The 27953-nt window shown below is 43.9% G+C and overlaps 1 protein-coding gene across 1 annotated transcript in view; it reads right to left on the bottom strand.

Annotated features, from left to right (window-relative positions):
- Positions 1-292: 292 nt before the first annotated feature.
- Positions 293-27953, bottom strand: part of BMT2 (base methyltransferase of 25S rRNA 2 homolog) — a 72034-nt gene continuing 44373 nt past the window's right edge. Inside the window, exons 5-7 of the mRNA XM_038751972.1 lie at positions 21561-21734; positions 5103-5217; positions 293-3490 (exon numbers count right to left, since the gene is read on the bottom strand). Coding sequence (XP_038607900.1) covers positions 2861-3490; positions 5103-5217; positions 21561-21734 — 919 coding nt within the window. The 3' untranslated portion in view covers positions 293-2860. The remainder of the gene's footprint in view (positions 3491-5102; positions 5218-21560; positions 21735-27953) is intronic.

Raw genomic sequence — 27953 nt, forward strand, 5'->3', positions numbered from 1 at the left:
CTCTTACCATTCACTCTCACCAAACTTTCCGGCAAGATTCTCTCAGCATCGTTACTGGCAAATCCTTTCGTCTTCTACCTCTTCCAGGGAATATTTTATTTCTCCGAAACAGTAATTTTCCAAGCGGGATGTTTCAGAGGGAGGGAGTTCCCAAAATGTCCCCGTTATTCCCAAACAACTGATTTTCCAAATGGGGCTTATAATTTTAACCGCCTGATACTGACATTATCTACTGAAATCCCTCAGGGTGACCCGGCAGGTTTTTCAAATGAGAGCCAGACAACGCTAGAGTATTTTTTTTTTAATAAATGTGCTTTGTTCACAAAAAATAGTGAAATAAAGACAACATGACTCAAACGTACATTTTCTGGTGTGCTACCTTACATCCCTTGGCAACCGTGCCTTTCCCACACCAGAACTAGCCACGATCCCAGAGGATCCAACCTAGAGACCATCGCTTCATTCTGGAGCTCCCAAACGATTCTTTTCTAGACGATCCCGCCACGGGTGGGCCTGGACGGAGACGGGGCCCTGCAACCAGAATAATTTCGGGAAGAACCTGGGTAGGATGGGATGGCGGGGGGATTTTTTAGGGGGGCTAACACTGCTCTCCACCAAAGGCTCCTCCACCGTCTCACCGCCTCACACCGACGTTTCACCTGCTGCAGTGGAGCAAGAATTGTTCCGGATCCTTCGCCATCCCCGGTTGAAGTGAGAGTAACAAATGATTCCATGGATTCAAATACATTTACACGAGGTGGTCGTAGCCTTTGTGGAGTTGTTTTTTTTTTTTAAAGTAATAATTAAAATACATCATGCACACTTTGGAGCACAAGCAGACTCAGAGATATCTGTAAACAATCCAAAAGAATTTCTAGCACCCGCACTTTAGCTGGGAAAACGGCTGACTCCAAGGGCATGCTTACAGTAGCCATAAAAAGCACTGTACCGCTACCGATGTTCGACACCCTTAAGACCTGCCGCTGGGCTCTCTTTGCTCTCGGGCCAAATTTAGCCAAACTCAAAGAAATGTGCCGTCTGGCAGGGTGGAATACCTTCACGATATTATACCACTTCCCTAAATACAGCTTTTTTTTTCTTGGCTAAAGAAAACAAGGCCCAGCAGTATTTAACTGGGGGACAACAACAACAAAAACGAATTTGGGAAACCTCAGGCTATTGAAAATGAAAGCTAAACCTGACCTACTTCAACCATGACTATACATCTCATTCAGCAAAATGACTTTAGGTTAATTAAAAATCTGGGTAGTCTCTGTCACTTACCGTGTTAAGTTTAATTGGAAATGCTGGGCGTAAGCACTCAAGTGCTTACATTTTAAAAAGATAACTTGTTTCTCTATATAAATTTGGACATTCATTGTTAACTACAGCAATTCACAATAAGCACAAAAACATCAGTTCATTTCTGAGAGTACAGAAGGGCAGTTCATGAAACGTAGGATCGACTGTTGAAAATGCAGTTTCGAACAAGCAATCATGAAGTCTGAAATGGTGAGATTTCAGTGCAAAACCTCAGTATGAGGTATTTTTCATGTAATAACCATTTGAAAAAAAAAAAAAAACCCACACAGTGGCATTCTGAAAACTGACAGTTTATCTGATAACTTCTGGCTGACGCCAACAAGATAATGCGGCCCAAGCATTTTTGTTGTGGTTGAAACTAGCTTGTCCTGTTCATTTACTTGGGCCGATTTTCTCTTCATCATTTGCTTCTGATTCAGAAGCAAATCGATTTGTCAATGCAAAAAAGAAAAAAGAAATCCCACAGCCTCTTTCGTATAGAGCCTTAAAGAGGAGTTTCTTTGCTAGGATGTAGATAGAAAAATAGAACACTACAATGTCAAAAAGATATCTGAGAAGTTATCTGGTGACAAAAGTGGAATCAACTTTCAGACATGCAGTTAGAGCAGCATTACCTAAACTGAAAGGTGCCACCATCACAAAAGTTGTCACTAATTCACAGCTCCTCACGGGCTCAAAAAGTCTTACTTAAAACAGAGGTTTTTGTCTAAAGTGAAAGCAGTGAAGCGGGTCCTTCTTAATCAGAAGAGATCCAAATGAAAAAATGTAAAACACAAGCTTCCTTCCACCCACAGAGAAATCTGGAATCTAGCGAACCACCATTTGGGCAGTTTGGTGCTTAATAACGCTACTAACTTGCCCACGGGGGAAAATGAAAAATCCCAGTGAAATGCTTTTACTTATCTAGAAAAGTCTCCCAATACCTGGGGCCGCCAGTGGGGTTTCTAATACGTAGAACAAGACGGTAAAGACACTTTCTGCGAGAAGAAATGCCTCTGTTCCAAAAACGTCGATAAGTGCATCCTAAAAAAAAAAAAACCCAGACAAAAACCAACAATAACAACAACAACAAAAATACCAAAAGACTAAACCTAACCCAACCTCCTAGTCCACGTCAAACTGAACAATCAAAGTGCAATCTACAGCTTTCTACACAAATGCTTCAGGGTCTGACGTTCACCTGCTCTGGAAACATTCACAAGATCCGGGAAAACACGTATTTTATTCCGTATCAGTTCCCGCTTTACGTCACGGGAGGAAAAAGAGACGGTACCTTTCTGTGAGACATTTTTTAGTGCTACAAATCCTAGAGAAAGTAACAGTTGTTTCCGCTACGACGGGAATCGTTCTGCATGGAACTTTACGCTTTCTATACAAGAATAAATTTTAAAATTCAGAAGTAGAAAAAAATAGCAAACTCTGTAAACCTTGGCAATTCTTCTATGCAAACCACGTCGTTAAGTACTGAGCCCGTGTTAGTATCCCAAATTAGTTTAGGCCGTAGTCTGGGACGGGAAGGGGCGCCTCGGCTGCCGTACTAACTTAGAAGTAGGATGGGGTCTTCTAGCTCATAGAAAGGGATGGAGCTGGCCTGGCTCTCCCCCGAATCCGAATCGTACGGGGCGTCGGGCAACTCCGTGAAACTGTACGCGAGCTGCTCGTCCTCCAGGTCGGACCGGACGTAGCAGGAGGGGTTGGAAAACTCCTCGTCCTCCACGCTGTTGAAATCCTGGGGGATGTACAGCATGCCGGGATAGTTCCTGCTAACCAGGTCGCTTGTGGTTTTCAGAGAAATTTTCCGAAAGGCCATTAGATGCATGTGGGCAAACTTGGAATACTTGAAACGCTTAAAGCCCAGAGACTCGATGGCGATCTTCCAGCTCTTCATCATCATGGCGTGGCGATTCTGGTGGGAGGAGTCAGGGGTGATGATGAGCAACAAACCGTTCAAGACTAAAAGTTCGTGAGCCTTCTTGCAACAAATCCACCGCTGGTAAGGTGAGGGAAAGTAAGAGAGGAGGAGAGAGAAAACCACAACGTGAAAAAGCTCTCCGGGAAGAGAATCGATGGGGTTTTTCAGCTGCTTTAAGAAAGCATCTATAGCATCTTGGGCCAGCTGGAGTGGTTGCTGAAGCTGTAGGTTCAAGAAGTCACATTTATACACACTCTGGCAAGGAGAAAAAGAACAACAAAGGTTTTCTACATTACCACAGGGAGAGGTGATGAGATTGGAAACCGACAGACTTCAATAATGCATTATCCCAAAGCTGCCAAGGTGCGGGTTGGTGAGTAGAAATGCCTGCGCGCGCAGACGTAAGGGGTTTCTCTGCCCCAATCCTGTCGATCGGGCTGCTTCCCCTGCGGAGGGCAGAAAGGCCAGGGAGAGAGAGCGGGCCCAGGGGAGCTTTGGGAGGGATGGCAAGTTACGCCTCTCCTCCCCGCTCCCACAACTGGGTTGTTCCCCAGTCCTCTCCCAAGCTTTCAGGGCCGGCCCTCTTCAACCGCCCACCCGTCATTCATTACGACTTTCCGCTCGCCCCTCTACCAAAAGTCTACTTTCAGAATGCGTGGAGTGATCCCTGTTGGTTTGCTAGGTGTCGAGTGTGTGTGTGGGTGTTGTGGAGGGAGACCACAGGAGAATGAAGAGGAGGAATGGCAATGGGTGGAGACGATGGTGGATGCAGGGAGTGAGGAAGGTAGTGGGGACTCCTACATCCGCTGCTGCTGGCAGAGTTGTGTAGCTTAGCAGAAGGGGTCGCCTCCGCCCTCCTCTCTCTCCCTACCCTCACCTACGTAGCCTCCACCACACTCTCGGACATCAAAAATAGTGTCGGTGCCCCACAGGTGGCCACACTCAGCGTGACGGCGGCTCTTCGGAGCTGAATTCACCCAACAGGTGAGCGTCTCACTTCTGGTAACAGTGGCTGCTGCCACTGTCCCGAGGAAGGAGGGTGCTAATTTCTGGGAAGGAGATCCCCATCCCGGACTTGAATCTGCTCGCCACGGTAGTGATGAGAAGGGGAGAGGCAGGGATGGGAAAGATGAGCTGGGACAGATGTAAAGTAGGTGTGGAGGGGAGCGTGAGCAGAGAAAGATGGGGTAAATCAATCAATCGTATTTATTGAGCGCTTACTGTGTGCAGAGTACTGTACTAAGCGCTTGGGAAGTACAAGTTGGCAACATATAGAGACAGTCCCTACCCAACAGTGGGCTATGAGAGTGGGTTAACAGTGGGTAAATGAGAGGGGACTGAAGAAGGGGCAGCAGGGTGATAACGGTAATAATAAAAAATAATCATCACAGTATGTGTTAAGTGCTTTCTATATGCCAAGCAGTATACTACTAAGCATTGAGGTAGACTCAGCAGGTGGGACACGAACCCTGTCCCACAAGGAATTCGCAGTTTGAGGGGGAGGGAGAACAGATAATTAATCCCTATTTTACAGATGAACTGGGCCCGTAGAAGTTCAATGACTTGCCCAAGATCATTCAGCAGGCAAATGGCGGAGTCGGGATTAGAACCCAGGTCCTCTGACTCCCGGCCCCGTGTTCTGTTTCACTAGGCTTTAAACAGGACCGCAAGAGTAAGTGGGAATATGGAACGGGGGATAGGGTGGAAGGGACGTGGAGAAAGGAGGAGACAGGACAGGAAAGACAGCAGGAATGGAAGAGCCCAAATGACTTGCTACGCCTTTGTGACCTCCCCACATCCATCCATTCTGGCCCTCTAATCTTTCTGGGAGCGAGGTTTTCAGAGCTCTTGTCCTGAGGATGCGTACCTCAACAGCAGGCACAATATCTATGCCCACAGTCAGAAACTCTTCAAACTTCAGAAACGGATTAAAGCAGCTGCCAACATCAAGTAGTCTGATCTTTCCAGAAGGCTGTAGTAACCTGCAAAAAAAAAAAAAAAAGATGACCAGTTTTATGTACTCCTGCTGGAAAATTTGAGCTCAGGGAACTTTTGAGAGCAACACGAGCATAAAGATGGTGGTGAGATGTTTGATGTGTCAGAAAAAGTCTACAGTTTTTCTGGGTGGATGTGGTGTTGGGGAAGGAAGGCTTTTGCGAATACCACGGACTGCCCAAAAAACAAACAAATGGATTTTGGAGCAAATTAAACCAAAGTGGCCTTTGGAAAGCCAAATGACTCGACTTGAATTAGCATATTTTGGACACAATCAGGAGGATTAATTCTCTCGAGAAGTGCTAGGAAAAGTCCAGGGAAAATGTGGAAGAGGCTGACCGGCAGCTAGATGAATAGAGACCATAACAATGATTATGGAAGAACCATTAGAAAGGTTGCGGATTACGGCAGAGGACAGGACGTTCTGGAGAAACTATATCCATGGAATCGCTATGAATCGGAAATGACTCAGAAGCACTTAATAATAATAATAATCTATCTGTCCTCCAGACTGTCAGGACACAACCCTTGACCACAAGGAGCTTAAAGTCTAGTGAAGGAGCTTACGAGATGATCTGATGAAGTCTTGGGGGAACTGGCTCAAAGACTGAAAAAAAACTACAGGCTTGCCAATCTTCCCCAGACTTGAAAAAGTGGCATTCTCAATCATTCAATCAGTGGTACTTATTGAGTGCTAACTCTGTGCAGAGCTCTGTACTACGCATCTGGGACAGTAAAATACAGTCGAGTTGGTAGGCAAGTCACCTACCTACAAAGAGCTCACAACCTCCAGGGGGACACTGAATTGTACTTTCCAACCGCTTAGTACAGTGCTTTGCACGCAGTAAGCGCTCAGTAAGTACAACTGAATGAATGAGACAGACGTTAAAATATATAAATTATGCCACGGAGGAGATGGTAGGGTGAATATCAATTTCTCATAGGGTACAGATCCAAGTGCATAGGCAATGCAGAGGGAAGAGGGAGTAGGGAAAAAGATAGCTTAACCGGGGGACGTCGCTTGGAGGAGACGTGATTTTAACAAGGCTTTGAAGGTGGGGAGAGTGCTGTTTGGCTATTTGGTCCTTACTTGTTTGCCTGTTTCCTGCTTTATTTGAAGAGGGAAGAAGCCCCAGGCCAGATGGAGGACATGGACAAGGGGTCGGCAGGGAGACGGACGAGATGGAGATACAGTGAGTTAGGCTGGCGTTAACGGAGCAAAATGTGCAGACTGGTTTGTAGGAAGAAATCAGCGAGGTAAGTTAGGAGGGGGGCAAGCTGATTGAGTGATTTAAAGCTGACAATACAGAGCTCTGGCTTGATTCCGAACTATTGCATCAACCTTCTTTCAACCACACTCTGCTCTTTCATCCAGACTCTGTGCAGCTGCCTGAGTCGGCTTCTTGCGGCATCCCTCGACATACATCTCTCCAATCCCCCCAAATTTTATCACGTATAGGATCGACTACTGAAAATGCAGTTTCAAACAAGCAATCGTGAACTCTGAAACGGTGAGACTTCAGTGCAAAACCTCAGTATGAGGTATTTTTCATGTAATGACCAATTGGGAAAAAAAAAAACCCCCAGTTACATCAAGCAGAGTCCCAACTCTCTCCATATTCCTTACCAGTTCTCTTCAGCTGCTACTCCCCAAGTCGCATTCATTGTTTTTTCCCAAACTCACCTTCTAACTGGACATTTGACTCAACCGCCTCCACCCATAACTCACGCTGTGCCATCAGCTTGGAATTCCGTCCCCCTAAATCCGCCTGACCACGGATCTCCCCTTCTAAACTCAAATTCAAATGAGTAAATTCAAAAATTCCCCAAGGTTCAGCTACCAAAATCAATGCTACTTTCTTTCCGAAAATCTAAAATGACTCCTCTTTCTATTCCTGGTGGAGCGGTGTAAATGATTCATAGGAGCAGAGCACGGATAACATCTCCTGATAGTTTGCATTTTTGGTTAATTAGGGATTTCAAATCTCACTTAACCTCTGACACAATTAACAGATGCTTACTCTGTCGAGGGCAAATAGAGGCTTTTTAGTGGCAAGAGCACGGGCTTGGGAATCAGAGGACGTGGGTTCTAATCCCATTTCTGCCACTTGTCTGCTGTGTGACTTTGGGCAAGTCACTTCACTTCTCTGTGTTTCAGTTACCTCATCTGTAAAATGGGAATTAAGACTGTGAGCCCCACGCGGGACAACCTGATTACCCCGTATCTACCCCAGTGCTCAGAACAGTGCTTGACACATAGTATTATTACTACTACTACTATTCTACAAAGCCCTCCTAAAATCCCACATCTTCCAGGTCTTCCCAGGGCTGCACCCTTAGTACTTGGGTGTTTTGAGCCTAGCCTCACAATTTTTCCTACACATACCTTTATCTGAAATGCACTTTTAATTGTTTGGCTATTTGGTCCTGATATGTTTGCCTGTTTCCTGCTTTAAACCTGCTCTTCCTTTGATTGTACAGTGCTCTGCACATAGTAAGCGCTCAATAAATACGATTGATGATGATGATTGTCAGCTCCATGTCTTACCACTACAGAACTCTTCCAAGTGCTTAACACAGTCTACAACTCAGACGGTGTCCAATAATAGGTGCTCAATAAATACCACCAATCGATCTGTGGATTGATTTCGATGACAACAAAGGAAGTATGGAGTGCAGGATTGCAAGCAGGATTTCTAATACTAATAATGATGGCATTCATTAAGCGCTTACTATGTGCAAAGCACTGTTCTAAGCGCTGGGGAGGTTACAAGGTGATTAGGTTGTCCCATGGGGGGCTCACAGTCTTCATCCCCATTTTCCAGATGAGGTAACTGAGGCCCAGAGAAGTGAAGTGACTTGCCCAAAGTCACACAGCTGACAAGTGGCGGAGCCGGGATTTGAACCCCTGACCTCTGACTCCAAAGCCCGGGCTCTTTCCACTGAGCCACTGTGGCAGTGACCCCCGCCACTTGTTTTTGCTTTTATTTTATATATCGTGAGGCAGCTGTGGTATTGGGGAACTCACAATTTGCACCCCCAGTGTATGCACGTTTCCTCTTCGCCACCACACCTCTTGGAGAATGGATGAGTTGGGAGGTACAATGGGGCAGTGAGACGGACGTTGGGAATCCTCCAGTCCTTAATAGCAAGATCATCATTTGTGACAACCCAGTAGGAATTTGGCAGCTTCTCCTTCGAGTTTTTTTAGGACCCTTGGAGGATGCCATCCAACTGAAAAGAGTTTATGAATTTGGTCTAAAATATGGTTACTGCAATCCCCTTCAATCAATCAGCGGTATTCACTGGGCACTTGTGTGCAGAGCACTGTATACTCTTGGGAGAGTAACGAACAACAGAGTTGATAGACACGGCCCCTGCCCACAAGAACCAGTTCCTCTGGACAATCTGAGAGTGGCATTCTTACATTTTTCTCCAAGTTCGAATCAAAGAAATCACTGATCCTTGGCAGTCTCATTATCCCTGAGTACACCTTTACCCCACGACTCCACTGACTCCTTAAGTCAGCTTCCTGCTTTAGTTTTTTTTTTAATCAGTTGGGCACCCAGGTGGTCAAATGGAAACAGATGTCTGAGGGAGATGTCCTCTCCCGCTTTCCTCTCTCTTTCCCCTGCATTTCCTTTATCCCCTCTTCTTCCAGTTCCTTCTTCCTTGTTCCCCCGACTGTGAGAAAAAGAGCACAAGAACCTCACTATCTTACGTGATTTTGACCCCTCAAAACCTTAATTATACCCTGGTGCCCCCGGGGAGCATGAGATGGGAGACAGAAACCTCACTGTCTGCAACCATGATTTAGCTGCATCACACATACACATTAGGAGACTCAAATTGAGGAAAACTGATTCAGAATATTACACAGATTGCCATAGAAAAAGCCTCACACTATTTCATCTGCAATAAAAGAGTTTCTATTGTGTCTTCCAGTTTTAATAGCAGAGGCATAATCATCAAGATAATAACCACATTTTGATAATTTCTCAAGCTCCTCTTAATGCGGTAGGATGAGATCGTAAATGCTCCATAGTTTAACATGTACAAGACAATAAAAGGACATTTAAATTACTTGGAAATTGTACTTCATGCTCTTCCTGCATTAATATGCAGGAAATAATATTTCCATCCTGCTGAGGTTACAAATGTACCCTCAAAAATAAACCAAATAGAGCTCGGAGGTTAAACCCCACCAATAGAGGCCTGAGAGCCAACCACAGGTAATTCAAACCCAGAGACGATACTAGCACTAAAACAGGAAACAAATAATCAAAGAGGTGAGTGAATATTAAGTACCCGGTTGACAAAGTCTACCTATTTAAAGTAATGCAGCACAATTTACAGTGGCATTCAACACTCGGTAATAATAATAATACCAATAATAATAAGCTTGTTAAGAGCTTACTACATGTCAAGCACTGCTCCAAGTGCTGGGGTGAATACCAGTTAATCAGGCTGGACGCTGGGCCTGTCTCACATGGGGCTCACAGTCTTACTCCCCATTCTACAAATCAGGGAACTGAGGTACAGAGAAGTGAAATGACTTCCCCAAGGTCATACAGCAGACAAGTGGTGGAGCCAGGATTAGATCCCATGACCATGCTCTACCCAACTACCCATATGAATCACAGCACAAAATGCAAAATAGGGTACCAGTATAAGTCTTTAGCTGGCCTTTCAGGGTCGCACTTGGAGAATTTCCAGGACTCTACCAGTCTTGGCTATGGGAGGGAGAGTCAAGCGGAGGTTTACCTATTCCATCCCTATCTTGGCTAGGCAATCTGCTACAAGTCAAAACTCACCCATTCTGGGCAGCAGCGGCGCGGGAGAGAATCGAGGGCGGAGACTCGAGTTTACCGCGCAGAAGGCAGCAATGGTCAACCACTTCTGTATTTTTACCAAAAAAACCTCTACGGATACACTACCACAACGATTGCAGATGGAGAACGTGCCACTCTGGGAGACATGTGCCCGTGGTGTCGCTATGGGTCGGAAACGACTCGACGGCATAAGACAAGACAATAAGACTTTAGCACAAAAGCTCCTCAAAGGTGGCTCCGTTTGTACGCCATCAATCAATGGTATTTATTGAATGCTCACTGTGTGGAGAGCACTGTACTAAGCAATTGGAAGAGTACAATACGAGTTGGTAGACGCATTCCTTGCCCACAAGGAGATTACAGTCTAGAGGACTGTAAAGCGCTGATCTTTAGCAAAGCAGTGATACCGGATAGTACTTGAAGGGAACCCCTGAATCCAATGGTTTACATTGTCGAAGCACATTCTTGGAACATGAGTGAGTTGCTTGCTACTGAGTCTAGAAGATTTAATCACTGGATAATTGAACCAAACAGCTGAACCAAAGGGGTGATCAGAGCTGTCAAGGGGAAACAGAGTAAATGGCTTCCTGAAGGACAATGGATTGAAATATTTGAACTGTTGAGACAGAATGCCTGCTATTTTCAGCTAGCATCGCCCAGCTCTAATGATTTAGATCCCTCAATCTGACGGAGCAAATCTCCCTAGTGTTCGCTCCCGGCCCGCCACGTCAGTGCTGATCAGAAACCACCCCCGGGGGAAAAGTTCATTTCCTCTTTAGGTTCTTCCATCCACTGATGCACAGGGTGCCACCTTGGACAATAAAATCATTACGGGGAAAATCTGAACCCCGGAGAAGCTGAAGCTCCTCTCCTCAGGTTCACTTAGACTGTGAGCCTTGAGGGGGACAAGATCTGTGTCCAACCTATTTTGTATCTACCTCAGTGTCTGGCACATAGTAAGCACGTAACAAGAATAATAATAAAAATAATCACCACCACCGAGGAAGGGTGCTTCACTTTCTCTCCAATTCCTCTCTTGAGTCTGAGCGGGGCTGGGGCTGAATTTCTCCCACTCTAATTTCTGGGTTGTGTGAGGTGGGAGTAATGGAGGGAAGAGGAGGTTAATGTTTACTCCCCTTTTCTGTCTTGACTAAGTCATGCTTATTTAGTGCTTACTGTGTGCAAAGCCCTGTATTAAGCGCCTGGGGGGAGTACAGTATAGCAATAAACAGACACATTCCCTGTCCACAGTGAACTTACAGTCTAGAGGAGCTTAAGTTCCGGCTGGAAACTTGGAGGCAGGGACCCTGATTTTGTGGCTGTCTTGGATATGCCACGGGAGTGGACCTGGGGCGAACACAGAACACGGGAGGGCGTAAATGGTGCTTTTTTGTGTGTTCTTTGGAGAAAAGAACCCAAGGTCTTCCATGGGTTTTGAATGCCTCGGAAGTAGCCATGACATAGGATACCCAAAGGCACAAGAAATCTTATGTGTGAGCTGAAGCACAACTTCAAGGTTGGGCAGATTGAGGAAGAGAATTTTAGAGTCCCGTTCGGTTCTGTTCTCAGAATATAACCTCCAATCTAAAATCTTTCAAATTTACATTCGGTACGTCAGAAAGCCAATAAGATATTTGGAAACGCAACTCAGATGGTAGGATTCATAAATAGAAATATAGAAATGGCTCTCCATTCTAAGAAAATATTTTGTAATTATTGTTTGACATTGAACATCAAAAAATTCCAGACCTGTCTTGAGCTCAATTACATTTCTATGTGAATACCTGATTTTATGGATACTCAAAAAATCCTTTTAAAAACTGCATCATCTTTGGATATAAGGGTGTGTGTGCGTGCGTGCACACGCAAATGAACTGGGAACCTACATCTACAACAGGATCTGCAAAGCTCCTGGGATTTGGTTCCCAGACACTCTTAATCTCAGTTAATTTGGGTTAGGTAAACTCATGATTCCCTAATACATAGCTGAGAGGGATTAAGTAGGTACCCAGACACAAAATATCCTGGAGCTAGCTGTTTCCGCAAACAATTAATGGAATTTACTGCGCACTTTCTGTGTGCAGAGGACTGCACAAAGCACTTGGGAGAGCACAATCCAATTGAGGTGATGCACATGATCCCTGTACCTTACAAGAATTTACAGACTAATTGGGGAGGCAGATGCTACAATAAATTACAAACAGGAGAAATGGCAGAATATAAGGATATGTACACGCATGCTGTGGGGCTGCAAGTGAGATGAGTATCAAACTGCTTAGGAGGTAGAGACCCCAGTGCACTCTCGCGGAGGGGAGAGTGAATAGGGTGATGAAATGAGGAGGTAGTCAGGGAAGGCTTCTTGGAGGAGATAGGATTTCAGTTTCCTGGATTTTAATTGTGTAATGGTGGTGTTCTGCATACTGCAGAACCTAGTAATTGGTACCCTTACTCTTAGGTACACTATGCAGCGTGGCTCAGTGGGGAGAGCACAGGCTTTGGAGTCAGAGGGCATGGGTTCAAATCCCAGCTCCGCCAACTGTCAGCTGTGTGACTTTGGGCAAGTCACTTAACTTCTCTCTGCCTCAGTTCCCTCATCTGGAAAATGGGGATTAAGACTGTGAGCCCCCAGTGGGACAACTGATCACCGTGTAACCTCCCCAGTGCTTAGAACAGTGCTTTGCACATAGTAAGCGCTTAATAAATGCCATTATTATTATTAATAAAGTGTACTACTTAGATACTCATCCCACCCCCATCCCCAGATCACTTCTGTTTGTATCCCTATATTCAATTGCTTCCCTTACATTAACTTTAATGTCTGTCTCTCACGTTCAAGGAGCTAACAGTAAATTGGGAAGCAGCATGACCTAGTGGATTAGGGAACAAGTCTGGAAGCCAGAAGGACCTGGTTTCTGATCCTGGCTCTGCTACTAGTCTACTGTGTGACCCTGGGCAAGTTACTTAATTTCTCTGTTACCTCAGTTACCTCATCTGTAAAGTGGGGATTAAGACTTTGAGGCTCATGTGGGAGAGGATTGATTGAGAGGAACTGTGTCCAATTGGATTAGCGTGTATCTACCCCAGGTCTTAGCACAGTGCTTGACAGATACTAAGAGCTTAAGAAATGCCACCACCATCATCATGGCTCAGTGGAAAGAGCCTGGGCTTTGGAGTCAGAGGTCATGGGTTCAAATCCCGGCTCCGCCACTTGTCAGCTGTGTGACTTTGGGCAAGTCACTTAACTTCTCTGGGCCTCAGTTCCCTCATCTGTAAAATGAGGATTAAGACTGTTAGCCCCCTGTGGGACAACCTGATCACCTTGTAATCTCCCCAGCACTTAGAACAGTGCTTTGCACATAGTAAGCGCTTAATAAATACCATTATTATTATTATTATTATTATCACTATTATGTGGAGAGTCAAAAACCAAGCTCACTAGAGTTGAGTTGGATGACTAGGCCAAACTAGCCCAGCCAAGCGTGGAAGGTGAGTGTTTATACCCTGTCTGACCCTCTACTTTCTTTTAGAATCTCCCAAATGATCCTGACTTGGTTTCTAGGAGAGGAGAAATGGGAGAACGGACACACACACACACACACACACACACGCACACACACGCACACGTGTTTTCTTCAAGCATGAGCAGACATAACTTTTGTACAGACTTTAGCACGCAAGTTTGGTCTTGACTTCTTTTCAGGAGATACACTGCGGCTATTACCCACAGGATGCTTTAATGTAGAGAACCAACTCCACCCTGCACTTACAAAATACCTCTTTCTCAAGAGTTCAAAGAGTTTTTTTTATCGGCTCCATCTAGTCGATCCTCCCCAAATCCCTCTACAATAGCTTGGGGGACAGATGTGATAGTAGTCTGTTTTAAGATGAGAAATGAGATTCTGAAAGTTAAGTGAGTTGCCTATGGTCATTCAGTGAATTGTGGGCAAGATGGGGACAGAATCTAGACTTCCTAGTTCCCGAATGGGAAGGGCGATTGGGTTGTCGTCAGCATATTAAACTTTGGATTAAAACTGGAACCTTCTGGAAAAAAAACATTCTTAGGCTGCTGGGCTATTTGAAAATTGATTCTGCAGATACAGCAAGGAGGGGGTTCAAAAATAAAAGGTTACAACCCACCAAGCTTTGGACAGAACTTCATATTTTGACAGTATTCCTTAGCCAGCATATTCGATCTCTGAAATCACAACCTTAATTATTTGTAACATTCTCCCCTGCAGTATAATTAAATAGCTTCCATTTTCACTTCAGCAGTTTGAAGTGTGCGAGGGGGAAAGTCAAAGGAGATATTAAAAAGCATTCTACCCTATTAACAGTAAGCTCAGAAAATGAGATAGTTTTTAAATACGACAATTATCTCTGGAGAGAAAATTTACAGTGACTCTGGGCTATTCAACAAGGGAAGCTCAGCTCAGCTAGTTCATCTGGGAGAGACTTCTTGCCTTTCCCTCCCAGGAAAGAGCTGTCGTGTTCTAGGTAGTGAATTGGGACAGAAGAATACGGCACATCCTTTGGCCTCTACCAGATTATTTCTACTTCTCCCGGGACTTGTAGTGAGGCCAGAAGAATACCTGATAAATTTTAGCTTTTCAGCCTTCTTGGGCTTGCCTGATAGAGGCCTGACACCAGGAAAGATTGAATAGTGCCTGAGAAACTAATAAAAAGGATACAAAAAAAAAAATCAATACCTACAACTTACTTGAAAACTAAGTCAGTAAGCTTTAATAATTACATTTTGAGAGTGTCTTTTCACTATTCCAAGCAGGATATTTTAAACCCAGTACCTGAGTGAACTTACTGAGGAGTCTAGAGCTCCACACTCTCCACAGGCATTGTGTCAATCAAGACTGTCACCTGAACTTTAGGGAAAACCTCTGAAACTCTGAGCTTCTCTGGCTTGTGAAGGGAGGGTGAGGTAAGGAGCCCCTGAATATTTTGTGCCTTCTAGTTCACAAAATTACATCTCAAATGTGCTAGTGCCCACAAGCTTCCCCCATCTTCAAATGTTGAGCATCTCAGGAGTCAGTAGACATTTCAGCCCCCTAGGATCATTATGGAAGGAATTTTTCTCGATCATAAAAGTCCCTTATGCAATAACCATCTTTTCACATCTGGGAGGAAACAAACTTTTCTTTACTTGCCAACAGCAAATATTCCATTTTCCCCACTCACCAGGGCAAAAGGGCCTGCTATAATGGACAAAAATACAGTCAACCCAAACTTTAACCTGTCGATCGACATGAAGAATGCTGACTGTAAATCCATCCGTGGCTCGTTAATTGTGATTTTTCTACTCAGCAGGCTAAGCACTTTCAGCTGACATCTTCAGCACTCCTTAATGGGTAAAGTACTTCGCATAGCACCATGAGCCTAAATATTCTTAATATTTTGTTACGAGACAGGAATGCAATTATTGCATCACCTTGGAACTCAATGTTTTAAAAAGGACTAAACTGGTGAAGTTTTCTTTTAATAAAAAGAAAACAAAACACAAGAGAGTGGTCAAACTGTCAGTGTGGCCTAGTGGAAAGAGTACAGGCTTGAGAGTCGTAGGGGCCTGTGTTCTAATTCCAATTCTGCCACTTGCCTGTTATGTGACCTTGGGCAAGTGACTTACCTTTCCCATGCCTCAGTTTCCTGATCCAAAAAAGGAGGATTAAATACCTGTCTATCCCTCATGTGGGATAGAGACCATGTCCGAACTGATCATCTTTGTATCAACTTAAGTACAGTGCTTGGTGCAAAGTAAGAGTTTAACAAGGACAATAGAAAAAATCTGAATGAGAGGGTGAACAGGTAAAGAAGCAGGATCCCTTCCAGGCATATGCTACCAGGTGGCTGGGAAGCAGGTAACTGATACCTACAGACCCACACCCACAGGTAGATTCAGTTGGCTTTCCTGCCAAGGAAATAAATTTGTCTTTGAACCACTAAAACATGCCTGAGCATGCAGCGCTTGCCCTAAGCACAGCTTCTCACTGCTTCTCTCTTCACTAACCTTGTATGCAGGGGAAGTGTCCATCAACTCTTCCAAACGCTTAATACTGTACTCTACACTCAGTAAGCGCTCAATAAATGCCACCGACTGACTAATTGACAAGGTAAAAGGGTCCCACAGGACTTGGGTTCACTAAAACAGCCCAATTCCCAAGGAAGCCTGACCGAAGGGAAATGGCATCAACTAATCAATTGCATTTTTGGGCACTAAGAGCACTGTACTAAGCATTTGGAAGAGTGCAATTTAATAGAGTTGGTAGACATGTTCCCTTGCCCACAATGAGCTTACAGTCTAGAGAGGGAGACAGGCATTAATATAAATAAGTTACGGATATGTACACAAGTGCTGCGGGGGAGGTAAGATGTTAAATTTCTCCAAGATCTGCTCTCTGATAGTTTTGGGGTTCTTAACATAGGCTAAACCACCACGGGCAAACTACTTAAAATGGTGGTGTGGGGGAGGTAAGACATTAAATTTCTCCAAGGCCTGCTCTCTGATGGCTTTAGGGTTCTGATCAGAGGCTACACTGAACAAGGGCATACTACTACAAATGGTGTGACACATGCCTGTTGACTGAGAGGTAGAGCTAAAAAGGCAGTTAGCAGTTCAGTCTGGAATTAAGGTTTCGGTTTCCTCACTGTGTGGGGGCCTCCCAGGCAGATCGGGCAGAAAAGCTGGCACAATGCAGAAGAGAAAAGATAGAAAGTCAAACCCTATCTTAAGCCGATATCTGTTGGAAAGCAGTTTTCACACTCAAAGCGGAGCGATAGGTGGATTAAGCACAATATGGGAGGAAAATTCATGAAGTCCATAAAGAGTCAATTAAGCACCATTTACCTCCTTCTCCTGGACGTATGATCTAACCTTGGTTTCACTGGCACTGTAATCTCCTGGTTCTCCTCCTATCTCTCTGGCTGCTTCTTCATAGCCTCTTTGGTGCACTCCTCCTCTGCCTCCCTCCCTCTAAATGTGGGGGTGCCTCAAAGCTCAGTTCTGGGTCCCTTTCTAGTCTCTGTCTACGCCCACTGCCTCAGAGAACTCATTCATCTCCATGGCTTCAACTACCACCTCTAAATAACATTGGCATTTGTTAAGTGCTTACTGTGTGCCGAGCACTGTTCTAAGCTCTACATAGACAATTTCCTTTCTAAGCTCCACATGGACAATTTCCAAACCTACCTCTCCAGGCTGGACCTCTCCCCTCCGCATCTCACATTCTCTCCTGCCTTCAGGACATCTCCACTTGGATGTCCGGCCGACACCTCAAACTTAACATATCCGAAACAGAACTCCTCATCTTCCCGCCCAAAACCTGTTCTTCCCATCACTTTAGACAGTACCGCTATCCCTCTAGATTGTAAACATATTTGCTAATTTTGTTGTATTGTACTCTCCCAAGTGCTTAGTACAATGCTCTGCACGTGGTAAGTGCCCAATAAATACTACTGAATGACTCTCCCTATCTCACAAGCCCGTAACCTTGGCGTTATCCTTGACTCATAGCTCTCACCCTTCTCTCCTTCTACAGCCCAGCCCGCACCCTCCCCTCCTCTGCCGCTAACCTCCTCACTGCACCTCGTTCTCGCCTGTCCTGCTGTCGACGCCCGGCCCACATCCTTCCCCTGGCCTGGAATGCCCTCTCCCCCACACATCCGCCAAGCTCGCTCTCTTCCTCCCTTCAAAGCCCTACTGAGAGCTCACCTCCTCCAGGAGGCCTTCCCAGACTGAGCCCCCTTTTTCCTCTCCTCCTCCCCATCCCCCCGCCCTACCTCCTTCCCCTCCCAACACTTGTACAGATTTATTACTCGATTGATTTTACTTGTACATATTTACTATTCTATTTATTTTGTTAATGATGTGCATATAGCCATAATTCTATTTGTTCTGATGATTTTAACACCTGTCTACATGTTTTGTTTTGTTGTCTGTCTCCCCCTTCTAGACTGTGAGTCCGTTCTTGGGTAGGGACCGTCTCTGTATGTCGCCGACTTGTACTTCCCAAGAGTTTAGTACAGTGCTCTGCACACAATAAGTGCTCAATAAATATGACCGAATGAATGAAATTCAACTCACATTTTTGATCTGTCACCAAACTCTGTCGGTTCAACCTTCACAATGGAACTAAAGCCGGCCTTTTCTCTTCACCCAAACTGCTACGATTGATTGATTGATTGCTACCATATTAATACAATCACTCATCCTATCTCACCGTGATTACTGCATCAGCCTCCTTGCTGACCTCCCTGCCACCTGTCTCTCTCCAGTCCAGTCCATACTTCACTCAGCAGCCCAGATCATTGTTCAAAAAAAAAAAAAAAAACAACAAAAAACACTCACTCCTCAAGAACCTGCAGTGATTACTCAGCCACCACTGCATCAAACAGAAACGCTTAACCACTGGCTTTTAAGCAATCACCATGCCCCTCCTCTCTTACCTCTCTGATTTCCTGCTTCAACCCCACCAGCTCACTTCACTTCTCTAATGCCAACCTACTTAGTGTACCTTGATTTCATCCATTTTGCCGTTAAAACCTTGCCCAAGTTCTGCCTCTGGCCTGGAACTCTCTCCCCTTTCATATTTGACAGACTGCCACTCTCCTCACCTTCAGAGCATTATTAAATCATACCTTCTTCAAGAGGCCTTCCCAGACTAAGATAGTTGGTAGTCTATCAACTATGAAGGGATAGGGACTAAAGGAAATGAGGGCTTAGTTTGGGAAAGCCTCTTGAAGAAGGTGTGATTTAATTCTACTCCCTCCCCCTTCATATTTGATAGACCATCCCTCGTCCTACCTACAAAGGGTGAGTGGAGGGAGTAGGGGGGGAGAGAGAGAGACAGAGAGAGAGACAAAGAGACAGAGAGACAGAGAGAGAGAGGGACCGCAAGCACATACGAGAGTGCACAAGTGAGAGCTCTATTCTGATTTTGGTTAAACGATGCAGCTTAAACTCAAAAGAAACAAGAGTAGAACCGAAAAAATCAAATCAAATGTTATTGGAACCGAATAATAGCAATACTGAAATTAAGGGACTAACCCCAATGCACTTCCATTATGAGAATTTATGACTCAATCAAATCGAGTTCTGCTATCAATGGTATTTTCACACCGGGTTTCCTGGGTGTCTGTATTGTTTTACCCACGCTCCAGACCAGAAAACGATGGTACAGGATGGCTTTTATCCCATCACTCAATCCCTAGAGTTAACAACACCGCAGATCCCGCAGCTCAAATAACCCGTAACTCTACGTAATTTCAAATACCCCAATTCTCACCCATCTTTTTTCCGTACACTAATCCTCTGCCGTTGTCCCCTCTCCAAGTTAAACAGCTGTAGTCCAATATCAAGCATACAAGGCAGAGACATTTGAGTTGTGTTGGCTTCAGAGAACAGAGGATTCTCAGCCGGCATTTTGGTTCACTCAGAAGGAGAACAGTGAGAGAAAGGACCCAATGACCTAAGGAGAATCACATTCAACCCAGGTCAACGAGGCAGGTTGACCCCATGCTAGATTGGGGGCCAAACAGCCAGGTAACCCTGGTAACCCAGAATCTTTCTGGCTTGTGCATCCAGCGCGGTATTCACAGCCCTAAACCTTCACACACCTTCCAGATCAAGAAAGAAAAGCAGCATGGGCCTGGAGATCTAATGCTGCCTCTGTCACTTATCCCCTGTGTGATCTTGGGCAAGTTATTTGATTTCTGGAGCCTCAGTTCCCTCATCTGCAAAATGGGAATTCACTACCATTCTCCCTCTTAGACTATGAGCCCTTGGGGCTTGGTGGAAAGGGCCCGGGCTTGGGAGTCAGAGGTTGTGGGCTCTGATCCCGGCTCGATGTGACCTTGGGCAAGTCATTTAAATTCTCTGTGCCTCAGTTACCTCACCTGTAAAATGGGGATGAAGACGGTGAGCCCCACATGGGACAACGTGATCGACTTGTATCTACTCCAACACTTAGAACAGTGCTTGGCACATAGTAAGGGCTTAACAAATACCAACATTATTATTATTATTGTTATTAGGGATTTAATTATCTTCTACCTACTCCAGCACTTCCTTCCCTTCCCCACAGCACCTGTGTATATGTATATATGTTTGTACATATTTATTACTCTATTTATTTATTTATCTTACTTGTACATATCTATTCTATTTATTTTATTTTGTTAGTATGTTTGGTTTTGTTCTCTGTCTCCCCCTTCTAGACTGTGAGCCCACTGTTGGGTAGGGACTGTCTCTATATGTTGCCGACTTGTACTTCCCAAGCGCTTAGTACAGAGCTCTGCACACAGTAAGCGCTCAATAAATACGACTGATTGATTGATTTGGCATTTAGTAAGTGCTTAACAAATACCACAATTATTATATCTTGGAGCACGACAATCTGTAGGAAACACAGATGGAAATATATTTAATAACTAAAACTGATCACTTATACTGCACTGAATAGAACAGTGCTTTGCACATAGTAAGTGCTTAATAAATGCCATCATTATTATTATTATTGATTTCAAATTTGTTTTTACTGCCAGCCTCAGTGAAAAGTTTTTCAAGAAGCAGGGTTTTTTTTTTACATTTTTTAATGATATTCTTTAACTACTTACTATGTTCCAGGCTCAATACTAAGCTCTGGGGTAGATACAAGATAATCAGGTTGGGCACAGTACCTGTCCCACATGGGGTTCCCAGTTTTATTGGGAGGAAGTACTCCTTTCTGAACACAAAATGACTAAAATCCTGTGCCCAAGAACACATTCCAAGTCAAAAGCATAATGGGAAAAGATACTTAATGCCTGCTTCCAGGCCGAAAGCCCCAAAGCATGACACAATTCATTAGCATTACTGTTCCACTAATGATATTAATGAATCAAAAATCCTTCAGGTTGCTTATTAGTCATAAAAGAATTAGCTTGCAGTAAAGGGTTCCAATAATATGCCTGGCATGTTAAATATACCTTAAAACCCTAGTGCATAGGAAATGCATGAAAAGAAATAAAATTTGCTTTTAATTCCCTAAAAGCAGTCTAGCAATACTAGATTTCCCTTGATACATTTCACATAAAAATCAAACCCTCCTAATTTTCCCTCTTGACCCTAGTAACCATACTTAAAATTCAATTTTAATAGGATTCAAAGCTTTCTTTATACAAATGGAACTTTAAGTTTTTATTTCACTGAGAGACTGTAATCAGTTCTCAGAAATTTTAAGCCAATTCATTTGTAGAGAGACTTTTAAAGTAAAAATTAATATTTTCCAAGATATTTCATAAATCAATGGTACTTGAGTGCTTATTGTGTGCACCAGCACTGAAGTAAGCACTTGCACTAAAGCTGTAACATTTTAAAATTTCATTGGTGCCAAACAGGATAAGGCACATGAATAAATCTGGCCTAACATACAATGAGAGAACATTTGAAAATGTGACTGTCAAATCTGCATGCGACGCACTAAAGGGAAAGTGGTCCAATGAAGGCAACTTACTCCTGAGTTATGATTTCCGTGTTTACGAAGCTGAAGCTTGTTATATGATCTTCAAATTTGGACGTTCCATGTGCATTTAAGGCTGGCGAGGTTTTAGAAGCAAGCACTGCTCTTTTTTCATCTTTCTCCAGGGCTTTCCTCTTTCCACCATTTTGAAAATATTCCCGGCATACACTAAAATGTGGAATCAGAAAAAAAATAATCATGCCACAAAAGTATTTACACTTTCAAAACACCTGTTACTAGTACAGAGTTCACCCAAGTACGACATGCAATATTTATTTACACCTGCCCTTCCCACCAATGGTTTTTATCAGAAGTGTCACCATTAAATAAGGGAAAGAGGAAAAATGGGGACTTAAAACTGTAGTGAGTGAGGAAGTAACTGAAATACCAAGCACAACAAAGACTATTAAATGAGGAAGAAAACCTACAGCTGAAGTACAAAATACAAGACTGAAGGACAGAAACTGTCCTGAATAAAAACTATTTGTTCATTCATTCATTCATTCAATTGTATTTATTGAGAGCTGACTGTGCAGAGCACTGTACTAAGTGCTTGTAAAATAGCACGCTATGATGGACTGCCTCTGAACATGTTTTCTTTTCACTAGGTTTATGATCACTGAAGGCACAGGTACGATGTGGTGTGCTCTTTGAGGGTCTCGGGAGTGTCCGGATTAGTTTACAGCATACCCTGAACCTTTACTGAAACCGCATGATCCTTCGCATGATCCTTCAGGTGGCATAGGCACACAGGATTTAATAAACGTTACATGAGAATACTTGCACTAGCACATCAGAATGGGAGATATATTTCAAGAACTGCAGTTCACATTTTAGAAATAACTGCTTTTAGGACACAAAATCAGGTTCCTGGTTATGAAGAAACTCTGGATGTCAAATTAAGCCTAAACAGAATTTCACCGAGTAAGCCTTAATAAAAATGTTCATCAGCAAATTCACTGCCATCAGCCCCTAGCAACATACCACCCAACTTTTGTTGCTTTGGTTTTGTGAAGAATTTCATCGTTTAATTTACTTCAGAGATTTCATTCCTGCTAGGAGATAAAACGGATCACTCTGTGTACTTTTTAGACTGACAAGGAGCTCGCCACGAAGGAAGAAAAACACAGGCTACCTACAATTGTATCACAGCAACAACAATGGAGTTTGGAGAAAGGGTTTGAGAAATAGGACATCACTGACGTTCAGAAATGGATGGGAATTCAATAATAGATATTATAAGGTCACCAAATCTGAATACTCAGATGAGGAAAAACAAAGAAATAGTTGGCCCAAGTTTTCTTTGGGGAATGCATGGAAAATAGAGCAGGAATTCAAGTTTCCACTCTGTATTATACAAGGAGGTAGCATGGCGTAATGGGGAGAGCACAGGCATGCAGAAGTTAGGAGATCTGCATTTGAGCCTATACCCATTAAAGGCCTACTGTGAGACCTTGAGCAATCCTCTCTGGGGCTCAGTTTCCTCTTCTGTAAAATGGAAATGAGATATTGCAAGTCCCGTGAGGAACAGACACACTCTCCCATTCCGCTACCTTGCCTCTATCCCAGCACTTAGCACTTAGAACGTGCTTAATGAATTCCATATCATCATTATTACTATGAGAATAAAGCTCCCTTACATATTTAGAGATAACTACTTACTGGTTGGTGAGATTCTATCCAATGTGGGTATGACTGAAAAGATTTATACCTATATATTCTATTCCTGCACCATTGCCCTTCTCCACCTCCCATGGATAAGCAGGTCTTCTTGATGTGATTTTTAAATAATAATAATGGCATTTATTAAGCACTTACTATGTGCAAAGCACTGTTCTAAGCGCTGGGGAGGTTACAAGGTGATCAGGTTGTCCCACGGTTGGCTCAGTCTTAATCCCCATGTTACAGATGAGGTAACTGAGGCCCAGAGAAGTTAAGTGACTTGCCCAAAGTCACACAACTGACAACTGGCAGAGCCGGGATTTGAACCCATGACTTCTGACTCCAAAGCCTCTGCTCTTTCCACTGAGGCATGCAATGGTATTTCAATCATATTTATTGAGCGCTTACTGTGTGCAGAGCACTGTACTAAGCGCTTGGGAAGTACAAGTTGGCAACATCTAGAGATAGTCCCTACCCAACAGTGGGCTCACAGTCTAAAAGTGTGACTTTTTAACACTTAACACTTTTTAACACTTATTTGTTAAGTGTTTACTATGTGTGAAGCACTGTATTAAGTGCTGGGGTAGATACAAGATAATCGGGTTGGACATGGTCCACGTCCTACATGGGGCTCACAGTTTTAATCTCCATTTTACAGATGAGGTAACTGAGGCACAGAGAACTTAAGTAACTTGCCCAAGGTCACACAGCAAGCTGGGATAAGAACCCAGGTCCTCTGACTCGCAGGCCTGTGCTCTTTCCACTAAATTGTGCTGTTTCCCAGGGATTACAGAAATGACAGATATTAGAGAAGTTGGAGAGACTTTGTAATTCTCTATGTGGGCATTTTTCACCTTGCCCTGCTTGAAGGGCAGAATTCGGTGACTGTAATTTGCTCTCTGTGGAATGTAAATATATTTGGTTGTGTTCAGGACTTCCCAATTGTAGATTAGTACAATTTAGTCTTCTTCAGGCGGACCATCCGACCACAGGATCAGGCTGCATGTGTGAAGTGGTTCATTATTATCCTGGGAGGCTTCTTGCGTATGTGCCTGCCTCCTGAATGGGACGATTTGGATACAACAGTTCCTTTGTGACTGTCTCTGCTTCAGGCCAGTAATCAGTCAGGGTACCTCCAACTCTGATTCAACCACACTCATTGGTGTGAAGCAGCCTAAGGATCTTACACAACATCTCCAGTTACTCCAACGTGCTTAGTAATTTCCCAAGATCAGACCAGATGATAGTTTCAACCTAAGGATGGGTATGGAGAAGAAGTCATTGTGGCCTGAACCTCTTCCTGCCTTGCTACAAATATCTACTTGGGGGATAAAATTTTAACATAAGAAAGTAATAATAATAATAATGATGATGGTGGTATTTGTTAAGAGCTGTCTATGTGCCAAGCACGGTTCTAAGTGCTGGGGTAGATACAAGGTAATCACAAGGGGCTCACAGTCTTAATCCCCATTTTACAGATGAGGTAACTGGCACAGAGAAGTTAAGGTCACAAGCTCAAGGTCACACAGCAGACAAGTGGCACAGCCGGGATTAGAACCCATGACCCCTAACTCCCAAGCCCGTGCTCTTTCCCCTAAGCCATGCTGCTTCCCAAAGCCAGGCTGCTTCCCGAGGAAAGGTGTTTGAGGCTGCTCTATCAAACCAATACACCGTCCAACTAATACTTAGAATGGACAACATATATATTCAGTGAGTATACACTTACCAGGACTAAACGTTTTTTCCTTAAACCACTAAACGGTGAAGGTTCCAAAAACACTGTGACAACAGAGATGAAATCAAAGAAGCCCCCAACTCTCTATCTTTAGGACTACTTGGTTGCTTGGCAAGGAAAAGCTCTTCCAGGTTTTTTCATGGAGATTTTCACCTACACATCAGGGCACCTCCCCCCCCACCCCAATTTTGTTCCCACTTCTGCGACTCACTCAAAATGTATAACTGAACGTATAATTTAACGTATCAGACAATGTATAACTTGCTTTTTTCCTTTCAAACTGACTCCTTTCCTTCGGAGCTCTGATATGGGAGTTCCTGATCTTCTTAAGTCCTGCATTTTGTGGCTTTGGAAATGATTCTAACTGCCCACTTGGGGCTGAACTGGTGCAGCTTAGAGTGAAGATTGATCACACAAACGGCAAGAGCAGTTTGAATTTGAACTACACTGGTATGAAGTAATTCGGTGTGATTCTGTATTTTTCTTAATTTCCCAAAGGTTCACAACATAGTTTGACTAGACAGAACAACTAGTGTTAAACACTATTTTCCTAGTGTTTAACTAAGGGAATCAAGCACTCCCCTGGGAAGTTTTTTTAAAAAATTTTTATTTTATTTGTTAAACGCTTACTATGTACAAATCACCGTTCTAAGTGCTGAGGTAGATACAAGTTAATCGGGTCAGACACAATCCCGTTCCCACATGGGGCTTAAAGTCTAAGTAGGAGGGACGTTGGCCTAAAGATATTTCTCTAGTCACAGTTCTCCATGAGTCCAATTCTCTCAATACCAAAAGCTACTCCCATTAGTAATGAGGCATTTGGGGAGGAAAAATAACTATTTTAGATCACTGCGGGAGGCATAATACATTACTACTTACATTGAATCTACGTTGCGGAAACGCACTACACGGTAACCTAGTGCTCATGAGACTATCAATCATATTTATGTGCAAAGCACTGCACAGAGCACAACAGAATTAGCAGATACGTTCCCTGCCCATAACAAGCACTTTTTCTTTTATGGGTTTTGTTAAGCACTTACTCTGTGCCAAACACTGTTGTATTAGGCACTGCGGTAGAAAAAAGATAATCGGGTTGGACGCAGTCCCTGTCCCACACAGGGCTCACAGCTGCTTGAGGGCAAGGAGTATGTGTCTTACTTCATTTATCCTCTCCAAGTATTTAGCGTAGTGCTTCACACTCAGGAGGCACTCAATAAATACGACTGATGGATAGATTGATTCCTGATGCTGCTTAGTGAATTCTAGAAACCACAGAAGCTAACGGCTTTTCAAACAGCCTTCTTCTGATATTGTAAAATTCTGGCATGTGATGGACGAGTGCTTAGAAAGGATGCCTGGAATTCCAGCTCTCAAGAGGACAAGTCTTCATGTTTCATACTGATTCAGTGTGCACGACAGATCACGCTAGGCAACTATGTTTGCCACAGTCATTATTACCACGAACTTTGAAAAACACCAACTTCTCTCTCAAATGCCTTCAAACTTGAACAGGCCAACCAGCTGCTGAATGGTGAACTGTCAGGGGGTATGCACAAGCCAGAGGGCAGAATCAACATCAAAAAACACGGTGGGGCTGCTGTCTTAGAGGAGAAGTCACAGGAAGATTGGAATGGAATAAAAGGGAAGCTTGAAAACAGAGAGCGGCCCAGCTCTATGTGCACACAGTGCAGAAGGGAGAGTTAAGACACATTACTGTTTTCAGGGAGGATCTTACCAACCCTAGCCTCATCTCTAAAAATGAAGGACAGACAGATATCTGTACCTAGAAATCTCTGAAGAGCCTAGGGCTTTCCATCAACACCAAGACCCTCATCTCTCTATATTTAGGTTCAAGATTTTAGGGGACTGCATGCCAGGGCCTCACCACCAGCCAAATTCTTTCTGTCCCACTGACTTTCATCTGAGCATCTGGAATTGACTGACTTGGAGATTTGGGAAAATCCGCTTTCTGGGCTTCCCCTTTCCCCAGCCTGTCCTGCCGTGGTTGCAATATCTCAAATAACCCAGTGAAAAACAGTAAATATATTCCTCCTGCATTCTCCTGACCACCTGAGTGCTCAGGGTGGTCTCCTGAGAAAAGGTTCCTCTTCTACAAGGCATATCTCAAATGCAGACATGGAGACAAGCTATGGTCATGGTCTAGTTAAGCTTCATTTTGACCTTCAAATGATATTACTGCCTCCAAATAACAACGAGTACGGGGGGAATAGACATTTCACAGAAAGCAGGACTGGAAAAGACTAATAGCCCAGGCTGGGTTCTCATCTTTGCTTGGAAGGTTCACTTCACACGGAACACCTTGTCTTTTTGCTAGTCTTGTTTTTATATGCAAAGTGATAACAGCTTTCATCCCTTCCCGGGGGGTTAATCCACAATGATGAAATGATTTTACCCTTGCTCTTTTCAGTGGGCCAACCTGATCTGTTAGAGTTGGAAAAGAATAAAAAAACGTTTGGCTCCAACAACTGTTGCCACAACACACCCAAGGGACTGAGAGAGACAGAGAGAGAAAGAGAGAGAACATGAATAGGAGGGATTAGAGGGAGACCTGTCCATCACTCCCGTGGAAATTCAAAAGTTCTAGTGTGCATCTCACATCCTGAGGCCTATTTTAAGAAGTGAGCTTGAGGTCTGGAGTCTGAATGTAGTCAGAAGAACCAGCAGACTGTTGGTGTTAGATACTCCATCCCTAGCTATGAGGATGGATGTCTTGGTGAGCAGCCGATCACATGGTTCCTCCAAGCATCCTGATGTCTCTGTCAGCCCGAATCTTGGCCTGGATGGACCGTGGATCTGACTCTGTATTGGCATTTCTGGACTATGCCCCATCTCCTTCTCTGATATCCCTTTATGACTGGGCCACCCACAAAAGAAACCTGCTAATTAGTTTATGGAATGCAAACCAGATACTTAGACTTTGCTAGCACTTCCATTCTGGAAGGCGGGGCCCGGGATGGGGGGAAGGG

The sequence above is a fragment of the Tachyglossus aculeatus genome, chromosome 10 (genome assembly GCF_015852505.1).
Source record: "Tachyglossus aculeatus isolate mTacAcu1 chromosome 10, mTacAcu1.pri, whole genome shotgun sequence".
NCBI lineage: Eukaryota > Metazoa > Chordata > Mammalia > Monotremata > Tachyglossidae > Tachyglossus > Tachyglossus aculeatus.